Consider the following 23827-nt stretch of genomic DNA (forward strand, 5'->3'; position numbering starts at 1 on the left):
GTGCAGCACCTTGTCAAAGGCCTTCTGGAAATCCAAATCACTCACGTCCACTGGCTCTCCCTTTGTCTAACTTACTCATTACATGCTTAAAGAATCCTAATAGATTTGTCAGACATGACCTCCTCTTGTCAAAGCCATGCAGACTCAGTCCTGTTTTACCGTGCACCTCCACATACTTGTTACTCTCACGCTTCATAAAACCTGTTAAGTTTACTCATTTTTACCATAAATACACTGTTCTTTTCTTTAAAATGTATTCAAGTTTAAAGATTTCAGATTATGTATGTACACTACCTTTGCTCCTCTTAATATTTTATCCTTCTGAAGAAGACCTTCAAAAAAGATTAGCACAAGTTATGAAACTGACTGTGTGACTGCATCAAGTAAAGGAGATGGTAAGAATGAGAAAGGAGCAGCTAAATATCTAAACCTACCCATGCAATGGTCAAGAAGGCACAACAACGCCTTTTCTTCCTCAAGATGCTTAAGAAATTCAGCATGTCCATAATGACACTCACCAACATTTACAGATGCACCACAGAAAGCAATGTATCTGGTTGCATCACACCCTGCTACGGCAACTGCTCTGCCCAGGACTAGAAGAAACTACAGAAGGTTGTGTGCACAGCACGGTCCATCATGGAAGCCAACCTCCCACCGGTGGAATCCATCTACACTTCTCGTTGTTGTGGAAAGGCTGCCAACCTCAAAGACCCCTCCCACCCCGGGAATGATCTCTCACACCATCTTCTGTCAGGCAGAAGAAACAGAAGCTTGAACACATGTACCAACAGGTTCAAGAATAGCTTCTTCCCTGCCATTATTAGACTGCTGAATGGAGCTCTCCAATTTGAAATCTAATGTTGACCTTGCTTCTGCGCACCTCCTGTGCAGCTGTAACCCTGTACGCCTCACTCTGTCTAAGCGCAGTATGACCTGCATGTCCTCGTTAGCTCTGATCTGACTGTACTGCTGATAAAACAAAACTTTTGACTCCACTTAGGTACATAGCACAGTTCAGGCCCTTCGACATTCTATGCAGTACCGGCCCTTTATCCTACTCTAAGGTCAAACTGACCTACATACCATTTATTGTACTAACTTTCATGTGCCTATCCAAGAGTCGATTAAATGTCCCTAATATATCTGACTCTACTACCACTGTTGACAGTGCATTTCACACAGCCATAACTATCTGAATAAAGAACCTACTCTGACATCTCCCTGAAACCTTCCTCCAATTACCTCAATATTATGCAGAGTGTGGGGTACTGGAAAACCATATCAGGTCAGGCAGCAGCCATGGAGCAGGAGAATTGACATTTTAGGCATAAGCCCTTCATCAGGAATGATTGTTGTGGGCCAGGGGTACTGAGAGATAAATAGGTAGAGGGAGGGTTTGGGGGAGAAGGTAGCTGAGAATGTCATAGGTAGATGAAGGGTGTGTGTGTGGGGGATGGGGTGCGGTGGCAAGATGGTAGGTTGGAGGGGGTTATAGTGCAGAAAGCTGGGAAAACTGATGGACAGGTCAGAAGGACAGCACCGAGTTGGAGGCTTGGGACTGGGGAAAGTGAGGAAACTGTTGAAATACACATTTTGTCCTGTGTGATTGCAGGGTCGCAAGGCAGAATATGAGGCGTTCCTCCTCCAGGCATCGGGAAGTAACGGTTTGGCGATGGATAGGTTGGAGAAGTGGGTGGAGCTGATAGATTGAAAAGCTGATGGGATAGGTCAGGAGGGTGGTGCTGAGTTGAAGGCATGGAACTTGGATAAAGTGGGGGGCGGGGGGGAATATTTCTAGTATCTGCAGTTCTCATTTTCTCCTCCTCAAAATTATAGACATTTGTAAGGGGCATGGATAGGGTGAATACCCAAGGTCTTTCCCCAGGTAGGGGAGTCCAGCACTGAAGGGGCATAGGTTGAAGGTGAAGGGGGAAAGGGACCTGAGGGGCCATATTTTCACGCAGAGGATGGATCGTGTATGGAATGACCTGCCAGCAGAAGTGGTGGAGGCTGGTACAATTACAACATTTAAAAGGCATCTGGATGGGGAGATGAATAGGAACAGTACAGATGGACATAGGCCAAATGCTGGCAAATGGGTCACTAGATTCATTTAAGATACGGACTGAGGGTTTTGTTTCCGGCTCTAAAACTCTATGACTCTACGTCTACTTAGTCGAAACCAATTTCACAAAATGAGGAATAGGTCATTCACCCCTTCCAGCCTGTCCTGGGCTGTGGCCTAACTGCACATATTTCAGTGCAAGTTTCAGAAAGATTTCAGCAGCTCTTTTTAAAAATTGAAATGCGTTGAAACTTCAATGATGTTTCTGAATATATCATTTTAGCTATTCTCAAATTTTAAAGATAAGAGTTTCTAGTGAACACAGCCCACACCTCCCAGTGCTGCCAGTAACCTTTACAATGTTGATGAAACAATGCAGTACCTGTACTCCTTAAAAATTTACAAGTTCTAGCGATACGAGCAAATCATTCACTGCTCCATCTGATACACAGCATTAGAAACTGAGTGCAGGAGGCTGGAAGAAATGAGCAGCTTTAAATCAAAGACCATCTGGAGCTCAAAGCTTCCAATGAGAGTCTGAGTTCAGGTAATCTTTATTGTGACCCAACTTTGTTACAGCTTGAGATCTCCCCCAGCAAAAAGGGGGAGAGAAAGTAGCTGCTTTTTAAACAACTCAAGGTCAAAGCGCACAAAATCCCCCTCCCTCCACCCCACCCCACTTTCTTTACTCTTGGTCAGCACTCTTTATTCTTGGTAATTGGATCCTTGGTACAGCCTTAACCCGTGGGGCCGGGAACGGGGTCAGTGTGGAGTGAAACAGACTGCTGTGGGTCTGGAGTCACGTGTAGGCCAGACCGGGTAAAGGATGCAGCTGGGACGACTGAGTGAATCCTTTCCCACAACGGCAGTTTCCTTCCCTAAAAAGGGCGTGAGTGAATCAGATTGGGGTTTTCTCCCCCTCCCCCAGAGAAAATGGTTTCATCGTTAGATTCTGACCGAATTCCATTTCCACTATCTGCCGCGATGAGATTCAAACCCAACAGATCCCAGAACTGGGTGGATAGTCCAGTCAATAACGGCACTCGCTGTCAGTCCCCCTGCGATGGCACATGAAGTCGCTGGTGGTTCCGGAGGTTGGAGGAGCGGGTGAAGCCCTTCCCACACTCGGGGCATCTGAATGGCTTCTCCCCTGAGTGGACCCACCGGTGCCTCAGCAGGGCGGAGGAATCGCTGAAGGCCTTCTCACACTCAGGACAGCTGAAGGGCTTCTCCCCTGTGTGGACCCGCCGGTGGGTCAGTAGGTTGGAGGAATTGCTGAAGGCCTTGCCGCACTCAGAGCAGCTGAAGGGCCTCTCGCCCGTGTGGACCCGCCGGTGGGTCAGTAGGTTGGAGGAATTGCTGAAGGCCTTCCCACACTCGGAGCAACTGAACGGTCTCTCCTCCATGTGGACCAGCCGGTGCCTCAGCAGGTGGGAGGAATTGCTGAAGGCCTTCCCACACTCGGGGCAGCTGAAGGGCCTCTCCCCTGTGTGGACCCGCCGGTGCCTCAGCAGGTGGGAGGAATTGCTGAAGGCCTTCCCACACTCGGGGCAACTGAACGGCCTCTCCCCCGTGTGGATCCGCTGGTGCCTAAGCAGGGCAGAGACCTGGGTAAAGCCCTTCCTGCACCTGGGACAGGGGAATGGCCTCTCCCCGGTGTGATTGCGCCGATGAATCTCCAGGTGAGACGGAGCACGGAAGCCTTTCCCACAGTTACCACACTTCCACGGTTTCTCCATGTCCGAAGCTTCAGCCACAAACAAACACATGTACTGCCCCTCACTGCTGGGAATTCCTCTTTCCAGGCCGTATAACTGTCTCAGGCTCCACACTCAGTGCGCAGCAACAGTAGGGTCTCTCATCCAGTCCCACTGATAATGAAAATGTACTGAAATAGGAACCAAAAAGCTTTGCTCCTTCTCACAGAATTGTAATCAAAAGTTGTGGCTGCCCCAATCGATTGAGTGACTGTCAGATATTGACGTGAAAATGAGGACCGCAGACGGGGGAGAGTCTGTGTTGAAAAGTGCGGCGCTGGAAAAGGGTGCAGGTCAGGCAGTGTCCGAGGAGCAGGAGAGTCAACAATTCAGGCATAAGGCCTTCATCTGTTCATTGAGACTTCTTCAGATCTTCAAATACTCTGTAAAAAGAGATTACAAAAGTCATCACAGTCAGTGCAGGGTAGAAATTCAGAACAAGCAATTCTACTTTCTGTGGAACATCCTTTTCTTTTGTTAGTTCACAAAATTGAAAGCATCATCCCACTGTTCCTTCATCAGGTGGTTGTGGAGAATAAGATCATAAGGCACAGAATTTATGGAAAGACATTTGTGGCCTGCCACTGAAATGATATATTGAACAAACCTGGATTGTTAAGTCTTTCATCTTTTACAATGGATTACAGGTATCATTAATATGTAAATCCCAGAACTTCCTGTAAGGCACCCTCTCAAGATAACATAAGGCTTTATAACATAATGCAGTTCAGACAATGCATTAAAGGTATGAGGCTAGATTTTGTCAGTATCCCAATCTGGAGTCAGACTGGTTCTATTTCCAAAGTATTATCTGGATTGACTGCCTGCATGAACTGCTGAGTCTCATCCACCAGCTGAAATGACTGGATAGGGAGGGCTTGATCCCCACAGTGCAGTGAGTTCCCACTTTCCACCAAAATCCCAAATGTCCACACTCACTCAGTTGCTCTCTCACAAATGCAAGGTTTCTTCTGCTCCCGGGAAGCGCAAAACATCTATGAAACATCTATGGGTGGCACGGTGGCACAGTGGTTAGCACTGCTGCCTCACAGCGCCAGAGACCCAGGTTCAATTCCCGCCTCAGGCGACTGACTGTGTGGAGTTTGCACATTCTCCCCGTGTCTGCGTGGGTTTCCTCCAGGTGCTCCGGTTTCCTCCCATAGTCCAAAAATGTGCAGGTCAGGTGAATTCACCATGCTAAATTGCCCATAGTGCTAGTTGCAGGGGTAAATGTAGGGGAACGGGTCTGGTTGGGTGCGCTTCAGCAGGTCGATGTGGACTTGTTGGGCCAAAGGGCCTGTTTCCACACTGTAATTAATCTAATCTAATCACGAAAGTTGCTTTGAAAGTCCAGTCTTCACAACCACACTTCTGCTTTCACCAAGACAATTCGAGTCATACAGCATGGAAACAGACCCTTTGGTCAAACTCAGTCTGTGCCAAACAGATATCCAAAATTAATCCAGTCCCATTTGCCAGCATGTGGCTCTTACGGTTCCTGTTCATGTATCCAACTAGGTGCGTTTTAAATATAATTGTATCAACCTCCACCACTTCCTCTGGCAGGTCATTCCATACATGCACCACGCTCTGTGTGAAAAAAAATTGCTCCTCAGGTCTCATTCAAATCATTCCCCTCTCACCTCAAATATATGCCCTCTAGTTTTGGCCTCCCTGACCCTGGGGAAAAGACCTTGGATATGCACCCTATCCATGCCTGTTATAAACCTCTATAAGGCTGCCCTCAGCCTCTGATGCTCCGGGAAAAATATCCCTGACCTAATCAGCCTTTCCCTGTAGTTCAAACCCTCCAAGCCTCGCAACAGCCTTGTAAATCTTTTCCAACCCCTCTCAAAGTTTGAAAGTTCTTTCCTAAAGCAGGGAGACCAGAACTGGACATACTATTCCAAAAGAGGCCTAACCAACGTACAGCTACAACATGACCTCCCAACACCTATACTCAATGCTCTGACCAATACAGGAAAGCATACCAAACACCTTCTTCACTATCCTGTCTATCTGCGACTTCACTTTCAAGGAACTAAGAACCTGCACTCCGAGGTCTCTTTGTTCTGCAACACTCCCCTTCACTGTACCGGTCCTGTCTGGATTGTTTGACCAAAATGCAAAACCTCACATTTCTCTAAATTAAACTCCATCTGCCACTCCTCAGCCCACTGGTCCATCCAATCAATTCTAATTTATTGTCAATTCTGCTTCCTCTCTTATTCCCTCAAAGCTAAAAGTCTCCATCCCACACACTCTCCCTCCCTTCTCACTTTGTTGAGCCTAATCTCTGTTGTATCTCATCCTGAAGGGTCTAGGTGATGCTGATTAACAGGCCTACACTCAGGGGAGATCTAATTGAAACATATGGAATACTGTACGGCCTGGACAGAGTGGACGTTGGGAAGATCTTTCCATTGGGAGGAGAGACTAAGGCTCAAGGCACAGTCTTAGAGTAAAGGGAAGACCCTTTACATTGGAGATAAGGAGAAATGTCTTCAGCCAGAGAGTAATGAATCTATGGAATTAACTGCCACAGAAGGCTGTGGAGGCCAGGCCACTGAGGATATTTAAGACTGAGATAGATAGGTCCTTGAGTATCAAGGGGATCGAGAGTTATGGGGAAAAAGCAGGAGAACGCAGATAAGAAACTTAACCGCCACGATCGAATGGTATGAGCAGACCCAATGGGCCGAAAGGCCTAATTTCTGCTCCTATATCTGATGGTCTCTTGCTGTCCTAGACACAAAACTGCATGAATCCAGGTAAGAATCTGTTAATCCATTTTTAAAAATTAGAATCAGTCTGACCATTGTGGTACAGACAGCCTCACACAGGGAAACTCACACCTTCAATACATTATCTGGGACAATGTGACACCAATTGGGAATGTAACATTTAAAAAAAAATTTGCTGTTCACATATGAAAGAATGACCATGTTGGTTTCAGTTCTCAAAGATGAGAAACTTAACAATCCAGGTCACTCCAGCCTATCACCCTCACCTTGACCTCCTTCCACCTATCCCACCTCCATCGCCCCTCCCCCAAGTCCCTCCTCCCTATCTTTTATCTTAGCCTGCTTGGCTACTCTCTCTCATTCCTGATGAAGGGCTTATGCTCGAAACGTCGAATTTCCTGTTCCTGAGATGCTGCCTAACCTGCTGTGCTTTAACCAGCAACACATTTTCAGCTGTGATCTCCAGCATCTGCAGACCTCATTTTTTACTCGAAGACTTTTTCAACATATAATTTCAGTTACATCACACTGTAAACCTTTGCTATAAATTCTGTGTCTTACAATCTTATTCTCCACAACCACTTGTGGAAGGAGCAGCGCTCTGAAAGCTAGTGCTTCCAAATAAACCTGTTGGACTATAATCCTGTGTTATATGATTTTTAACTTTGGACACAGAGCGTGAGAATTGGGAGCAGGAGTTGGCCAATTGGTCTTTCGAACCTGGACCAGCATTGAACAGACCATAACTGGATATGAATCTACCCAAATCTAGGTGGATAAGCTGGGACTTTCTTCACTGGAGCACAGGAAGTTGAGAGGTGACCATACAGAGGTTTATAAAATCATGAGAAGTATACATGAGGTGAATGGCAGGTGTCATTTCCCTCAGGTGGGAGTTTCAGGATTATGCAGCAAATTGTGAAAAGTGAGAGGAGAAAGGTTTTGAAAAGATTTGAGGGGCACCTTTTTTTTTAAAATACAGTGGTTCACGTGTGGGATGAATGTCCAGAGGAAGTGGTGGATGCCGGTATAGTTACTTTTAAAAGACATTTGGTTAAGTACATGAATAGGAAAGGTTTGGAGGGATATGGGCCAAACACTGGCAAGTAGTACTAGATTAGTTTGTGAATACAGTCAGCATGGACTAGTTGGACTGAAAGGTCTGTTTACGTGCTGTGTGACTGTAACTGTTCTCTACTGGTCTTAAAAACATTTTCTTGCTTTCCCCCATAAACATCCACTTCATGGTTGCTCAAAAATCAGATGAACTCAGCCTTGAATATATTCAATGACCCCTAACTGCAGGAAGACATCCCCACTTCTGAACACAATTCCTCTTGTTAATATACCACTTGCCTTGCTGATTGCTTGCTGCACCCATCTGATAACTGGCAGTGACTGGTGTAGAAAGACACTGAGCCCCCTTTCTACATCCACATATCATTCCCTATTCCCTTGGGCCCAAAACATCGACTATCCTGCCTCTCGGATGCTGTCTGGCCTGCTGTGCTTTTTCAGCGCCACACTTACTGACTTTAATATCCAGCATCTGCAGATCTCACTTTCTCCACGTCTCAGTATATCACCATTTAAATAATACAATTCCTTTCTGCTTTTTCCCCCCACAGTAAAGGCTACAACTTCACATTGTTGTATTCTATTTCTCAGGTATTTTCCAATTGTGATCTTCTCTACGTTGGGGAGACCGAGCATAAAGTTGGGAACGGTTTGTCAAGCATCGCAGACAGGTCTACAGAGGTTGACGGGACCTCCCAGTCACCACATATTTTAATTCCCCTTCCCACTCCCTTTCTGGCCGTATAGACGTGCAGCAACGTTTCCAGAGTCCGTCCCCACCCCGATTCACTCCCTTTCCTTTCAGTTGCTGCAAGTCAACAATTGAAGCCCTGAATTTTAAAAAAATGGAAAAGATGGCGAGAAAACAGCGACCTGTATTCACAGATATTACACAGAGGAAGGAAGTTGGATTCTGGGGTGAAGCTCGATCTTCTTTCAGAGAAACAGCAGCAGCTTCAGAAGCTCATGGTCAAACTTCCGCATTCAGACAATGGGGTGACTCTGATTGGCGGGAGGACTAGACTCCTTCCGGTCCTCCAGTACTTCCTATTGGTCAATCAAAAGAAGATCGCGCGCCTTTTTTGGCAGACTGTGATGAGCATACCCGGTGTTTTGCTGACACCGGAAAACATGCGCAGTATGTTCTTTTAAGATGATGTTACTAACAGATTTTAAGTGTCCAAATGCCAAAAAGAAGAAAAGGAGTAGAGTCACAATATTTTTCCCCCGTGGTTCGACATTTTATTGCTTTTGCATTTTGTCTCGCTGCTCAACTTTTGTATGTCTTTTCCCCTTGTTGAGACAGTCTCCCCGTGAACTGACTGGGCAGAGCTTTAACCAGTTACACTGACTGAGAGGGTCTCCCCGTGAGCTGACTGTGGGAAGGAGCTTTAACCAGTTACACAGACTGAAGAAACATTACACTATTCGCAGGAGGGAGTGACTGTACACGTTTCCTGAGTGTGATCACACTTTCAGTTGTTCATTTGAAACACAGAGTCAAAAAGTCAGCAGAACTGCGGAGAAGTTGTGGAAATGTGGGGACTGAGGGAAGGGATTCCATTCCCCGTGGGCACTGGAGATTCATCAGCTCAGTCGCAGTGCGGAGAGGCCGTTCTTCAAAAAATTATTACAACATTATTTCTCATTGACAAAAACACATTCACGCTGCCTGATTACCTTGAACTTATACAAGTGCCCTGTCATAATATCTTTAATAATAGCTCTGAACATTTTCCCAACGACATATGTTAAGTTAAATGGTCTGCAGTTTCCTGTTCTCGGTCTCCTACCTGTTTTTATTGTTTTTGGCTAACTTTCTAACCCTAATTGCTGTGTTCCTGCCAACATCTCTCTAGGATTCACTTGAATCCTTCTCAGGATTCCAAATATTCCTGGTAATTGTACATCCTGGCAACCCACAATAGGCCCACAATTGGCCAAACTGTATCAAAACACCCAGAATGTCTCAGCAGGGACCAAGCAGGCTGACAAGTGAAACTAGGCAGCACTCGCAAACAAGGGAATACCTGTACACTTCAAGCACCCACTAACAATGACAGAGCACCACAGCTATCCCAAAGCCCTGAGGGCAGCTTCACAACCCAGCAACACCAAAGCCACACAAAGAACAAGTCAGACAGAGAGGCACCAGCAAGAGCACTACTCCCAGGACAGGACAATGGAAGCAACTCACCACTTCAGAGGAGACATTAGCACCTCCCTGCAAAGAGGAATGATCCATCGATACTGTCAGAATGTTGCTTTGTGTGGAGAATTAGGACATTCCACTGATAACTGTTTTCCAATTAACATCATTGTAACTGGATTACTCCATTTCCTGCAGCAACATTTCATTGCCATACAGAGAACTGGCTATGAGGTCACTTTACTACCTAAAGCCAACCTGTCCCTACAACGTGCCCCTGCCCCGAACCCGCCACCCTGCTCCCACTCACTCTGACCACCACTACGGATGACCACGACTGTTTAGACCTTGTCCAGCAGGTCGTTACCCCGCACCTTGACCGCTCTGAAACATCTCTAGACAACCCTGATCTCATACTCGATACAGATGGTTCCTCCTTCAGGCCCTCAGACCACTGCACACTGGCAGGGTATGCCATCTGCACTCCTTTCTCAGTCCTAGAGTTAGCTGCACTGCCAGATGGGGCACATCTGCACAAGCTACGGTGCTGTTTGTGCTCACTAGGGCTTGTGTCATTGCTAAAGGACACACAGCAAACATTGATCCTGACTCCAGATATGCCTTCGGAGTCGTTCACAATTTCGGCACATTCTGGAAACAGAGAGACTTCATCATTTCAGCAGGGAGGCCACTACAACACGCTGCGCTGATTTCTAACCTCCTGGAAGCAGTCCTGTTACCCTCAGCCCTAGTAATTATCAAATGCCGTGCCCATACCTCAGCCACTGACCCGGTCACCCTCGGGAATGCCTCAGCTGACACAGCAGCCCGGAAATCGCACTGCACCCCACCATCGACATCCTGCACCATCCCAGAATAGCAAAGACCCCAGTATTCCCTGAGCCCATGGAGGCAGTGCGAGCTACTCAAGAAACTTCTCCACAGCAGGGAAAGGACAGTTGGGCCCACAGTGGGGCCACACAATCTCCTTCCCTTAACCTGCTAATACACCCTGATGGCCACATCATTTGTCCAAGAGCACACACTGGCCCTAGCAGCCCACGGCATTGACCACACTGGCAAGAAGGTATGATGCATACTGAATCAGTCCTGGTATGCACCAGGATTCACTGCTGCTGCCCAAGCCCTGCTATCCCAGTGCCTCATCTGCTGGCAAGACAATGCAGGAAGCCAGTTGCCAAGTATGACCATCTGCCAGGTCCTGAAGGGCCTTTCAGCCTCTTACAGGTTGACTTCACACACATGCCCCAAAAACGGGGTTACAAGTACATCCTGGTCATCATAGACTTGTTCTCCAAATGGGTGGAAGCATTTCCCACAAGAAAAGGACAATGCACACACGGTAGTACAATGCCTCCTAAAGGATGTCATTCCCAGATTTGGAGTTCCGGGTAGCATAGAGATGGACAGGGGGACTCACTTCACTGCTAGGTTCACGACTAGCATTAGCGAGGCACTAGGGATACCATGGCGACACCACACCCCCTACCAACCTCAGTCATCAGGAATGGTCGAGCGGATGAATAGCACCCTTAAAACCACACTGACCAAGATCACCCAGGACACAGGACTGACCAGGCCAGACACTTTGCCACTTGCCCTGTATACTATACCTGTACAGGCAAACCACATGACTAGGCTCACCCGTTTTGAGATGCTTATGGGGTGACCTATGCCCACCGATACCAGGCCCCCTAAACTCTCCACAGAGACAGCTCTTCTCCTGACACAAGAGGCCCTGCAGTATGTCCAGGCCCTTAGCAGGAGCATTAGTGTTACGCACGACCAGGTCAGGGCTGCATTGCCCACATCCCAATCAGTGCCCATTCATCCGTTCCAACTCAGGGACTACATCATGATAAGATCACTCGAAAAGGACTCCCTCTCCCTGAGTTGGAAAGGCCTGTACCTCACCCTGCTGACAACCTGAACAGCTGTGAAACTGGAAGGAAGGCTCAAAATGGACACATGCCACCCGCTGCAAGAAGGCTCCACAACCAATGAACAGGGACCAGAGAGAGAAGAAGACACTACTCCAACCACCGAGGATGGATCCAGCTGCTCGCCTCAGCATCAGCACCCTCGGCCTGACCATCACACTGTGACTTGCTGGTAAACAGGGACAAGGGGCAAGATATTTAATAATCCGGCGTGACTTGTGGGCCAACACCTTCCTGAGAATGGCCCAGAGATTCAACCAGACCCACTGTTGGGTCTGCACTAGGGTCCCTGTCCACTCTCATGGGGGCATTCCCTTAGCCCCATTCCCTTTTAACATCTCTGACAAGGTGGAATGGTGGCTGGAATCAGACAGGTCCCCGGAGGTTACCACACTCAAAATAGCACCAGCAATGACCAAATATGGAGACAAGAGCCCAGCCTGCTGGAGGTCTGTGGGTTACCACCTGGACAAATTGAAAGAGTGGTTTTACCCGGCCTACAACCTCTCCCATGAGCCCCCAGCTCTGACCATTGCTGACACCAGCCCACATGGGCCACCTGCGGGATCCATCTGTTTGAAACACACACAGCCATCCGGATGGGAGGCTGGCTGGAGCCAGTGCATTGACTCCCTGCTCCTAACTCCCACACACGCCGATCTACTGAAGATGGCAGCATTTTAAACCAACGGGTCCTCAACAGGATCACCCAGAATACCACCTTCCTCACCATCTGGACAGGGACCCAGACACTCCATCTCCAAACCTACAATGGCACCTATTTTATCTGTGCCCACAAAGCCTATCCCTGGTTGCTGTTATCCTGGACTGGGAGCTGCTATGTCAGGTACACGGTACCATTCATCTATCACTCCCAGTCCCCTCCCTTCCCAAAGCCCATGACATGCAGCAGATAAGCCCTTGCTGCCCTTGAAGTAGCCCTCTACCTGATGGCACTGCATCGCCACCCACCCCCCACCCCCAATATCTTGCACATCTCTATCAAGTCACCTCTCATTCTTCTTCACTCCACGGAGAAAAGCCTTGGCTGCCTCAACCCTCCAGCCCAGGCAGCATGCAAGTAAATCTCTCTGCACCTTTTCTAAGTTTCCACATCTTTCCTATAATGAGGCGACCAGAATGGAACACAGTATTCCAAGTGTGTCTCACCAGGATTCTATGGAGCTGCAACATAACCTTGCATCTCTTAAACTCAATACCTCGCTAATGAAAGCAAACACAACATACACCTTCTTAACAACCTTATCAGCTTGAATGGCAATTTGGAAGGATTTGTGGACATGGGCCCCAAAATCCCTCTGTTCCTCCATACTGCCAAGAATTCTGCCTTTAACTCTGTATTCTGCATTCAAATTTGACCTTCCACAGTGAATGACTTCACACTTTTCCAGGTTGAACTCCATCTGCCACTTATCAGCCCAGTTACGCATCTTGTCAATGTCTCATTGCAACTTACAACAGCCCTCCACACTATCCACAACTCTACCAACTGAATGTGGTACACGTGGCAATAAATCAAATCAAAATGCTCTCCCAAACAGCCCTCAGTGGGAATCTGACCCCTGGCCAGCCCCCTATTTCTCATACAGATTCAGTCTCCTTGCATCTGTCCTTATGGCAGATCAAGAGACAATTAAATGTGTCAAGTTGAGGAAACAAAGCTGTCACACAAATGTGGACCAACATTTTCCACCGTCTGTCCGCTCCTCCGGATTGACTTGCGTTCCCTCCAGCTCCTGCAAACCAACAGTTAAACCTCAGGGAGAGAAAAGAAATGGAAAAGGAAGCGGAGGGTGAGAAAAGAGAGCATTGTGCTCACAGATGTTGGACAGAAGAAGACTGGGATAATGTTTATTCTTCATTGAGAAAAAGAGCAGCATTGGGGAGGCAGGGCTCTGATTGGCAGGAGGACCAATCTCCTTCCGGTCCTCCAGGGTTGACCAAAGGTCGATTCCCGTCCATCAAAACAATGAGGGGCGGGGCCCTATTTCTCACACATGCGCACCAGCACCTCCATTACTGCACGCATACTGCCACGGCAGATAGCGGTTTCTAGGCCGCATAGGAATGTGGGAGCTAAAGCCGCCATTAACGTGGTGAAATCCATTTTTCCTATGCCTTCTTAAGGTCCTATTCATGTGTTGGTGAAGTATATGCCAAGAGCCAATCTTTCATCGAGTTTCGATTTATGCACTGAGTTAAAACACTACAAGTGTTTAATTCTAAACTCTGTTTCCAATTCAGTGTCAGTATATCACTTTCTCTGTCCTCAAGTAAGGACCGAAACAGTGCCCTCCATCTATCTCTCTTTTCTAGGGTTTTCTTTCAGTTGGAGATTCAAACTCTCTGTTTCGATCATTTATTAAACATTACTCGTGGTGCATGGGCATCACTGGCTAGCCAGCATTTAGTTCCCCTTGAAAAGATGGTGGTGGCCTGCCTTTTTCAACTGCTGTGGTCCACACACTGTACAGTGACCCATAATGCCTTTGGGGAGGTAAATTCCAGGACATGGACCCAGCAACGCTGAAGGAACAGCAATAGGTTTCCAAGTCAAGATGGTGAGTGGCTTGGAAGTTATTTGCAAAAGGTTGTGTTCCCAAGTACCTGTTGTCCTGGTCCTTCTAGATGGGGTTAAACATTACACAATACCAGATTAGAGTCCAACATGTTTATTTGGAAGCACTAGCTTTTGGAGGCTACTCCTTCATCAGGTGGTTGTGGAATATGAAGAAGCACACCTAAAGCTCGTGCTTGCAAATAAACATGTTGGACTATAAACTGCTGTTGTGAGATTTTTAACTTTGTACATCTCAGTCCAACACCAGCATCTCCAAATCGCTTCTACATGGAGGTGATTGTTGATTTGGAAGGCATTTTCCAAGGATCTTTGGTGAATTTCTGTGGTGCGTCCTGTCGATACTGGACACTATTGCTTCTGAACCGTGGGGCAAACGGAGTGGCTGTATGTGGATATGGTGCCAATCAAGCAGGCTACTTTGTCATGGAGTCATAGAGATGTACAGCATGAAAACAGACCCTTCAGTCCAACTCGTTCATGCCAACCAGATATCCCAACCTAATCTCATCCCACCTGCCTGCACCCAGCCCATATCCCTCCAAATCTTTCCTATTCATATACCCTACCAGATGACTTTTAAAATGTTGCAATTGTACTAGCTTCCAACACTTTCTATGGTAGCACATTCCAACCACGCATCACCCTGTGAGTGAAAAAGTTGCCTTTTAGGTCTCTTTTATATCTTTCCCCTCTCATCCTAAACCTCTGCCCTCATTCTGAACTTGCCCATCCCAGGGAAAAGCCCTTGTCTATTCACCCTATCCATGCCCCTCATGATTTTATCAACCTCTATAATGGTCACCCCTCAGCCTCAAATGCCCCAGGAATACACCCAGAGTCTATTCAACCTCTCCCTATAGCTCAAGTCCTCCAACCCTGGCAACATCCTTGTCAACCTTTCAAGTTTCACAACATCCTTCCGATAGGAAGGAGATCAGAACTGCACGCAATATTCCAAAAGTGGCCTAAACAGTGACGTGTTCAACCAACCTAACAGTATTTAAAAACTTGGCTTCAATTAACACATACCTCAGTTTCCTAGACTTGCGTATTAGCATATTTGCTTCCTATTTGTCAAATGCAAGTTGCAGTTCAACTGATCGACCTTACTTAGTGATCTAAACTTGCGTATCTCTTACTCCTTTTTAATGCTATAAGGTTATACTTGTCCAAAATTCCCCATAGCACATCCTTCCCCTTCACATTTGCTGCTCTTATTTCCAACTTCCCCAAAAAATATTTATCCATTTTTGTGGCATTGTAACTAAACTGAACATACTGTCCCAGATAAGCAGCAATATTTAAACAAGGCAAAAATGCTCTTGTCCCAGTGTTCTGGTTATATTTCCCAATACTTCAAAACTATGTCTCATTAAACAGTACAAACAGCGTACTATCATTCCTCAGTTATACAATCGTTTGACTCATGCGAATAACTTTTAATCTCAGTTGAAATTTTAGTTTTCACTCGTTTTCTTTCCCATAACTCATTTAAATCCCTTGTATATCTTTAGCACTTATTGAGTACGTAATGCTGTCTATTGTAGTTTTATGGAAATTTGATAAAGGTTGCAATTGGTTTTGATTCCTACGTTATTTAAAGATCAGAAGCAACAAGCGTCTAACGGCCTTAGCATTCCACTCAACACCATTCCCTCAGTCTCAACCCAATTCTTTCCAGTTGCACTTTTTCTTATTTTTGAACTAAATTCTTAGTTTGATTTCCCATAGAATTAAATGCTTTTGCTGGGTTCAAACTTTAACATGGAATGATAGATTGTGACCACTAAGGGCGAGATACTCAGTACAGGTTTCAAAACTGAATTTCATCAATTGAATGTCCGGTTTACAGATTAAAACTGAATGTCCAATGCCTTGAGCTGCTACTAGTAGCTCTGGAACATCTTTCATAAATTGCTAATTCAACTTTTCTAAAATAGTTCAAAAAATCTTCACTTGATCTATAAAGTTTCTAATCTTCATTTATTCTAAGTGGATTGCAGAGTTGTTTTTTCCCAGTTCCGTGAGACCCATTTCCATTAGAATTCAGCATTGAGAAACTCAACGTCAGATCTTTCTAATTATTAGATATTATTTTTTAAAGTAATAAAATCCTATGCTGTTTTCATCCCTTAAGTCAAATCAATGGATAATTGAAATTGCTATTTACACAGAAAACAACTAACCAGTAATTATCAAGAGGCAGATTGCTTGGCAAAGATTCCATTTATTATTCACCATATCTCCAGCATACATCAATAGTAATCTTGTTAAACTGAATTGTTTTAAACTCTCAGTTTATAGTCAGCAATGTGCATTGATGTAATCCCGGATGGTATCAAGCTTTTTGCATGTTGTTGAAGCTGCACCCATCCAAGCTGGTGGGGGAGTATTCCACTACACTGCTGACAGGTTTTGGGAGTCAGGAGTGGAGTTACTCGCTGCAGTATTCCTGACCTCTGACCTGCTCTTGTAGCCACTATGCATATGTGGCTAGTCGAGTTGAGTTTCTGGTAAATAGTAACCCCCAAGGATGTTGGCAGTGGGGTACTCAGTGACAGTAATACTGTTGAATATCATGGGGCAGTGGTCAAACTCTCTTTTGTGGATGAGTCATTGCTTGGCATTTGCATGGCACATGTTACTTGCCACTCATCAACCCATTGGATATTGTTAAGATCTTGTCACATTTCAAACTGAACTCCTTCAATTTGGGAGGAGTTGTAAATCGTGCTGAACGTTGTGCAATTATTGGCGAACATCTCCACTTCTGATGATGGAGGAAGGTCATTGATGAAGATGGTTGGGCCAAGGACACTACCCTATGAACTCCAGCAGAGACGTCCTGGACCTGAGATGACTGACCTCCAATTTCCACAGAAAGATGGCTATGTGCTGGGTATGACTTAATTATTAAGATGCACAAACAATATTTCAAAACTAATTGAAGGAATAGGTATGAGACACCCCTCTTCTGGGTGTTTCTAGATCCAAGTGTTGACTTTCATCACTTTTTTTGATCTTGGCAGTTTTCTTTCTCTCCAAAATTTGTTTCATGTTAGCAAGTTGAATTCTTCATTTCCAGGAAAACATTTTATAGAAGGTAACATTCTTAATATCTGTGTAACTTTCCGTGGGAAAATTGTTTGTAGTCTGCCAGTTGGAGAGAATTTCTCTGAAAATATTTGACAAATGCACAGCTTCCACAAGACCCAGTGTTCCCAAAGTTGGAGTACTTTTAACAGCCCCTTTCTATTTTCCAGGATTCCCAGGATCGGGGACATGTGCCACTTTTACCCACAAATCTCCTGAAACTGGGTGCACTAAAAAAATCCAGCAGGAAGATCGTCAGTAAAAAGGTCTGGTTTTGGTAATAGTTATAGACTTATAGAGAGTCACACTGCACAGAAACAGACCCATCGGTTCAACTCATCCATGCTGCCCAGATATCCCAATCTGACCCAGTCCCAAGTTCCAGGATTTGGCCCATATCCCTTTAAACCCAAAATGTTCCTCCAGTCACCTTTTAAATGTTGTAATTGTACCCACCTGCACTACTTTCTCTAGCAGATTGTTTCACACGCACACCACCCTGTGCAGGAAAAAGTTGCACCTTTGTAAATTTTTCCCCCTCTCACCTTCAACTTATACCCTCTAGTTCTGGACTCCCCCTCCCTGGGAAAAAGGGCCTTGGCAATTTTCCATATCCTTGCCCCTCGTGATTTTATAAACCTCTATAAAGGTCACCCCTTCGACTCCGATGCTCAGGGTAAAAATGCCCCAGCATCTCCCTCTAACTCAAAACCTCCAGTCCTGGCAACATCCCTGTAAATCTTTTCTGCAGCCTCTCAAGTTTAAGAGAGTCCTTCCAAATGAATGGCGACCAGACTTCCATGCCGTGTCCCAAAAGTAGTCACCCCAATGTCCTGTACAGCCACAACAGGACGTCCCAACGCCTCTCCTCAATGCTGTGATTAACGAAAGCAAGCATTTTCTTCACAATCCTGTCTTCCTCCAATTCCACTTTCAAGGAATTATGTGCTGCATTCCTGGGACTAGTTGTTTAGCAGCTGATACATTCACTGTATCAATCTGCCCTGCTTAGTCTTCTCCAATTTTGTTCCATTTGCCCACACAGGTGTGTCTTGTTGACTTTGTTCTGAGCAGTGTGGACGCTTTCTCCCTTCCATTAACACCTATATGATACCTCAATTGCTTCTTCACCATCATTACCAATGTATGCCTTTGGCTCTAGGTACTCTCACCATGTTACCCTCGCTCTTATTCTCCCCTCTGACAAGGACATAAAAACGAGCATTTTCCAGCACCATTCAGTTCTGAACAAGAGTGAAATCAGACTTTGGATATGAACTGTTTCTCATTCCATGCACGTTTCCTGATGTGAAGACTTCTTCCCCCCTCCCCGCCAGCCCACACAAGGATAGAAATGTCAGGACCTATTTCTCCAAATGTCATGTTTGATCTGTTCATGACACATTCCTTGGATTTGGAGTGTTCTGATGTAGTGTTTAATAGGGATCCATCAAAAGCAACATCCAGTCTTGTCTGAGAGCAGAACCAACTCAACTGACCGAACAAGCTGCACAACTCTTCTGTCGGATCTGTAGATGCGACATCCTCTCTGTCTCATTAATGCAACAGGATTAGAGAGGCTTGGAGTACTATTCTCTCTAAACACTATTCCTAATCTACTGTTGTTCCAGACTTATATGTGTAACATCTAAACCTAAATAGTTAAAGCTCCTCAGCCTGATCTCCCACAAACAACAGAATGGTTTCAGCACAGAAGGAACGTGCTCTAACAGAAATACGTCTTCTTAAATTCCACGTTAAGGTTATTATTGCATTAATCTATTATAAATGGTGTCTGTTTCAGAAAGGCACAGAGGCATGATTTTGTGGAACACTACAGGAGTTTTCTGATCACAGAATCATATAGTACAGAAAAGGCCCTTTGGCCCATCAAGTGTATACCACCAATATATTATCACTTACACGAGAGTCATAGAGCTGTACAGCAAGGAATCAGACTCATTGGTGTCCAAAACTAGAGGGCATAGGTTTAAGGTGGGGCGGGGAATCTAAGGGGCAACATTTTCACTCAGAGTGGTGCATGTATGGAATAAGTTACCAGAGGGAGTGGTGGGACTGGTACAATTACAACACTTCAAAGGCGTCTGGATGGATAGGTGAGTTCAGAGAGATATGGGTCAATTGCTGGCAAATGGGATGAGATTAATTTCAGATATCTGGTCATCACGGCTACATTAGATGGAAAGATCAGTTTCTGTGCTGTCCAGTTCTATAGTGGGGTCATAACCCATGTCCACATTCCCCCCTCCACCCTGCCACTCGTTGTGTGGCTCAGAGCCCGGGAATATCGTTGAGTCACCCAAACCCTGACAATTTCCACATAGCTCTGGGCATTTCTCACAAACGCCACTCGGATTGTCAGACGCCGTCAGAAACTTTAGTTTTCTTTTTTATCCATCCTTCAGCACTGGGCAAGCATTCTCTGTTCCCGTTGTGGAATCATGTTCAAATAGCAACCAAAATCAGCGACTGGCGAAAATAGCCTCTTTATTCAGCAACTGCAAGTTGTACAAATTTGAGGTGGTGATGGAAACCCGAAATACCGTCCTTACAGCAGCCTCTTTACACACAGTTCTTATAGAGATTAACACTCCGTCACTATGGTGTCCCATTGTTTTATCTATTGTACACAAACGCTGGCTGCTACTCCCGATAGGATTGAGATTGTCTGTGTGGTCTGCTTGCAGAACTAAGAGGTGACAGTCCTTTTGCCTGTTAAGTCAGCAAATGTTAGGAAAATTATTAGGCCTCTGTGCTCTAAATAAGTTAGCCATTGTACCTGCACTGAATAAAAGAATAAACGGAATTAAACTGTTTACCGCAGCTGGGTTGGGAGACTTGTTTAGTATTTGCCAGTGAGAGTTTCATTCATTCCTGCAATTTCATGGAAGCGCAGTCTCGATAGTCAGCTTCTTAAAGGGGACAGTGGCTGCGAGTCAGGGAAACTGTTTGATGTATTTATGTATTCAGGTCCCGATAGACGGTTGGCAAGGGCTGATTAATATTGTATTCTTTCATGGAGATAAGCTGGCAGGGAGGTATTGTTCTGAAAACATGTTGACAGTTATTGAGAGGTAGCTTTTGATGCAGAAATAGGCCTAAACACTGCTTGTAGCAAGAGCTGGTAAGGGATGAAGGTGTGAAAAATCAGGAATGAGTTGAAAGAGGTGTTTTAGCTTATTCTATTTTGTAATAGTAAAATACACTACAAAACTGTGATTTTATGAATGAATGAATGAATGAATGAATGAATGAATGAATGAAGCTATGTTACAGGAAAGAGTTATGAGTGAATGAAATGGGAATGCAATATTATTAGATACAGGGCTCCTGTGAGCAGGTTAGAAAAGACTTATGAATAACTAAATAGAAAGAAAGAGTTTGAGAGTGTTAGTAAAGAGACCTACAACACAATATCTCGCACCATGTCATCATCCTGCCAGCCTTGTGGAGTCGGAGAAACCGGAGCCAATCTTTACACAGGGCAGGTTTCTTCAGCGTCAAACATGACAGATATACACCTCCTGACTTCAGTCCATGTTCCAAATCAGTAAGGGTGTCTTAACAGTTGCTCAACTCACCAGGCAATGTATGCCCTCGTGAATATTAAGACAAGTAACACCCACAAAGCATCCAAATGTTCACTACTCTGTGACTGGATTGGTGTCTGAGCAGATGGCATGACTGACTGAATCTCTTCCCACACACTGACCAGGTGAATGGTCCCTCCCCGGTGTGGACCTGCTGGTGACTCTGCAGGTGTGAATGAATGCCTTCCTGCAAATGGAGCATGTGAACGGCCTCTCCCCGGTGTGGACCCGTGGTGTCTCTGCAGAGAAGACGAATCAATGAAGCCCTCCCTGCACATGGAGCAGGTGAATAGTCTCTCCTCGGTGTGGATCAACCGGTGTCGCTGCAGGGTGGATGAATCGCTGAAGTGCTTACCGCACACAGCAGATGAATGGCCTCTCCCCGGTGTGGACCCGTTGGTGGGTAAGCAAGGCAGAGGACTGGGTGAATGCCTTCCCACACATGGAGCAGGGGAACGGCCTCTCCCCAGTGTGAATCCGCCAGTGGGTCACCAGGGTGGATAACTGAACGAACGCCTTCCCGCAGACAGAGCAGGTGTACGGCTTCTCCCCGCTGTGGACCCGCTGGTGACTCTGGAAGTTGGATGACTGGTTGAACGCCTTCCCACACACAGAGCAGGTGAAAGGCTTCTCCCTAGAGTGGACCCACTGATGACTACGCAGGGTGGATAACTGAACGAACGCCTTCCTATACACCTTGCATGTGAAAGGCCTTGTTCCCCCGTATAGACCCGCTGGGGGGTCACCAGGGCGGATGAATGGGTGAACCCCTTCCCACACACAGAGCAGGTGAATGGCTTCTCTCCAGTGTGACAGTGGTGATGGCTTTTGCAAACTCTGGAATTTGAATTCCTTCCCGCAGTCCCCACATTTCCACTGTTTCTCCATCACGTGGGAATCCCCACCGCCCTCTAGTGTCTACAATCAGTTGAAGGACCACTCACAAATGGAAGGTGTTCTATGCCTTGCTGCTGCGAATGAGGTGTTGCTATTTCAGTCTTTGTACCCGCTTAAAGCTCTTCCTACAGTCAGTTCACTGGTACACGCTCACTGAGGTCTGTGTACTTCGGTCTCACTGAAGTTTGAAACCTTTCAAATCAGACAGGACAGAAGACAAATTAAATATCCAGTGAGATTCAAAAGGCTGATAACATTCCTGTGCCAGTGAATCGATTGGCTCGATCAGATCTTGTTTTGAGATTTCTGGCTGCAATTCCATCCATTCTCATATCCTGCAAAATGGAGATTACAGAAGACATCACTGTCTACGCAGGATAGAAACTCCAAACAGACAGTTTTGGTTCCTGTGGAACATTCTTTCTTCTCTCCCTCCCCCCAGAATTTGAATCTCAATGCCACAGTCTCCCTCCATTCTCACTAGGTATTGCCCCATGTTCCAAATTCTCCATAAATGCTGAAAAATGTTGACTGATGGATCTATGCTCGCCTCTTCCTGCCCTGGACACAGGTTGTCACAGATTGAACCAGAGGTAAGCTATTCACCTCCTGAGGTTTGCTCTGCTGTTCCATAAAATCATATCTGTACTGCTTTGGCCTTCACTCCATTTCCTGCTGTTCTCCATAACCTTTCACATCCCTGTCATTTAAAATGCTCTTCAATTAAGCCTTGAATATATTCCATGAGCCAGTCTCCATTATTCTCTATGGGGGTGCATTCCATAGACTAACAAGAAAGGAATACATTCCGAATTTCTCCCTGAAATGGGAGACCACTTCCAGGCAGGTGGAGACTAGTTAGGTTTAGAATCATGTTCAGCATGGACTGGATGGAATAAAGAGTCAGAAACTGAGCAGTTTAACCCCAGAATGGAAAGGGGGGTAAAAAAAAAGTGCCGTACTCACAGATGGTGGACAGAGAAAGGAAGTTGCAGTCCGAGGTGAAGCTCAACCTTCATTCCGGGGGGTGGGGGGGGGGGGGGGGGGGGGGGGGCAGGAGTAACATCAGCTTCAGAGGCTCATGGTCAAACTGATTGACACGCGGAACAATCACCTTCCAGCCATCCAGGCATTCCAATTGGCTCACAATTGACCTGTGTGATGTCATGATATGTGGCCAATAGGAGAGACCCATCTTGGAATACGGGATTGTCATCGGCCGGCTCCCTCCGGACGTCCCGCCCTCGTATGTGGACGTCACAATGCGGAAGTAGCTCGATCAGTTTCAGACTGATACCCCGAACTCTGAGCAACATCTGGGAGCAAAGCAATATTTCCCCCTTTCTATTCCTCATCCTGGGAGGGAGAGAGAAGAGGGAAGGCACTGTGCACTTGTACCAATTGGCGTCGGAGAGTGTCGAATGCAAGCGAAGGGGTTTCAGATTCGCGCTCTCATAAGGCTTTCTGATCCTCGTGGTATTTATCAGAACTAGAACGTGAAAAGGGTCAGAGATTTATCCAGTGTTATTAAACTGCTAAACATTCAACGTGCTTTTCGTGGCTTTCTCACATTCGATTGTAATTAATTGTTGTACTTATGTGTTGTTGCTATGTCATACACTTCCAATTATGCTGTTATCGAAGGGGACGGTAAGTGGGCACTGGACAAAGAGACATAGCGATGTCCAGCATGGGAACAGACCCCTCAGTCTAACTCGTTCATGCTGACCAGTTAACCTGGATAAATCTAGTCCCATTTACCAACATTTGCCCATATCCCTGTAAACCCTTCCTAATTCATTCACCCATCCAGATGCCTTTTAAATATTGTAATTGTAGCAGCTTCCACCACTTTATCTGCAGATCAT

At 45.9% G+C, this 23827-nt stretch overlaps 1 protein-coding gene and 1 pseudogene across 1 annotated transcript; both read right to left on the minus strand.

Moving 5' to 3' along the window:
- Positions 1–2762: 2762 nt before the first annotated feature.
- Positions 2763–8708, minus strand: LOC132807958 (gastrula zinc finger protein XlCGF71.1-like). Its single transcript, XM_060821852.1, has 2 exons — positions 8520–8708; positions 2763–4208 (listed from the first exon to the last, which is right to left on the minus strand). Exon 2 carries the CDS (start codon positions 3835–3837, stop codon positions 3118–3120), a length of 720 nt encoding a protein of 239 aa, XP_060677835.1. The 5' UTR covers positions 3838–4208; positions 8520–8708; the 3' UTR covers positions 2763–3117.
- Positions 8709–19949: 11241 nt separating this feature from the next.
- LOC132807959 (gastrula zinc finger protein XlCGF57.1-like) overlaps positions 19950–23827 on the minus strand; it is a 38780-nt pseudogene continuing 34902 nt past the window's right edge.

The sequence above is a fragment of the Hemiscyllium ocellatum genome, assembly GCF_020745735.1.
Source record: "Hemiscyllium ocellatum isolate sHemOce1 chromosome 27 unlocalized genomic scaffold, sHemOce1.pat.X.cur. SUPER_27_unloc_28, whole genome shotgun sequence".
NCBI lineage: Eukaryota > Metazoa > Chordata > Chondrichthyes > Orectolobiformes > Hemiscylliidae > Hemiscyllium > Hemiscyllium ocellatum.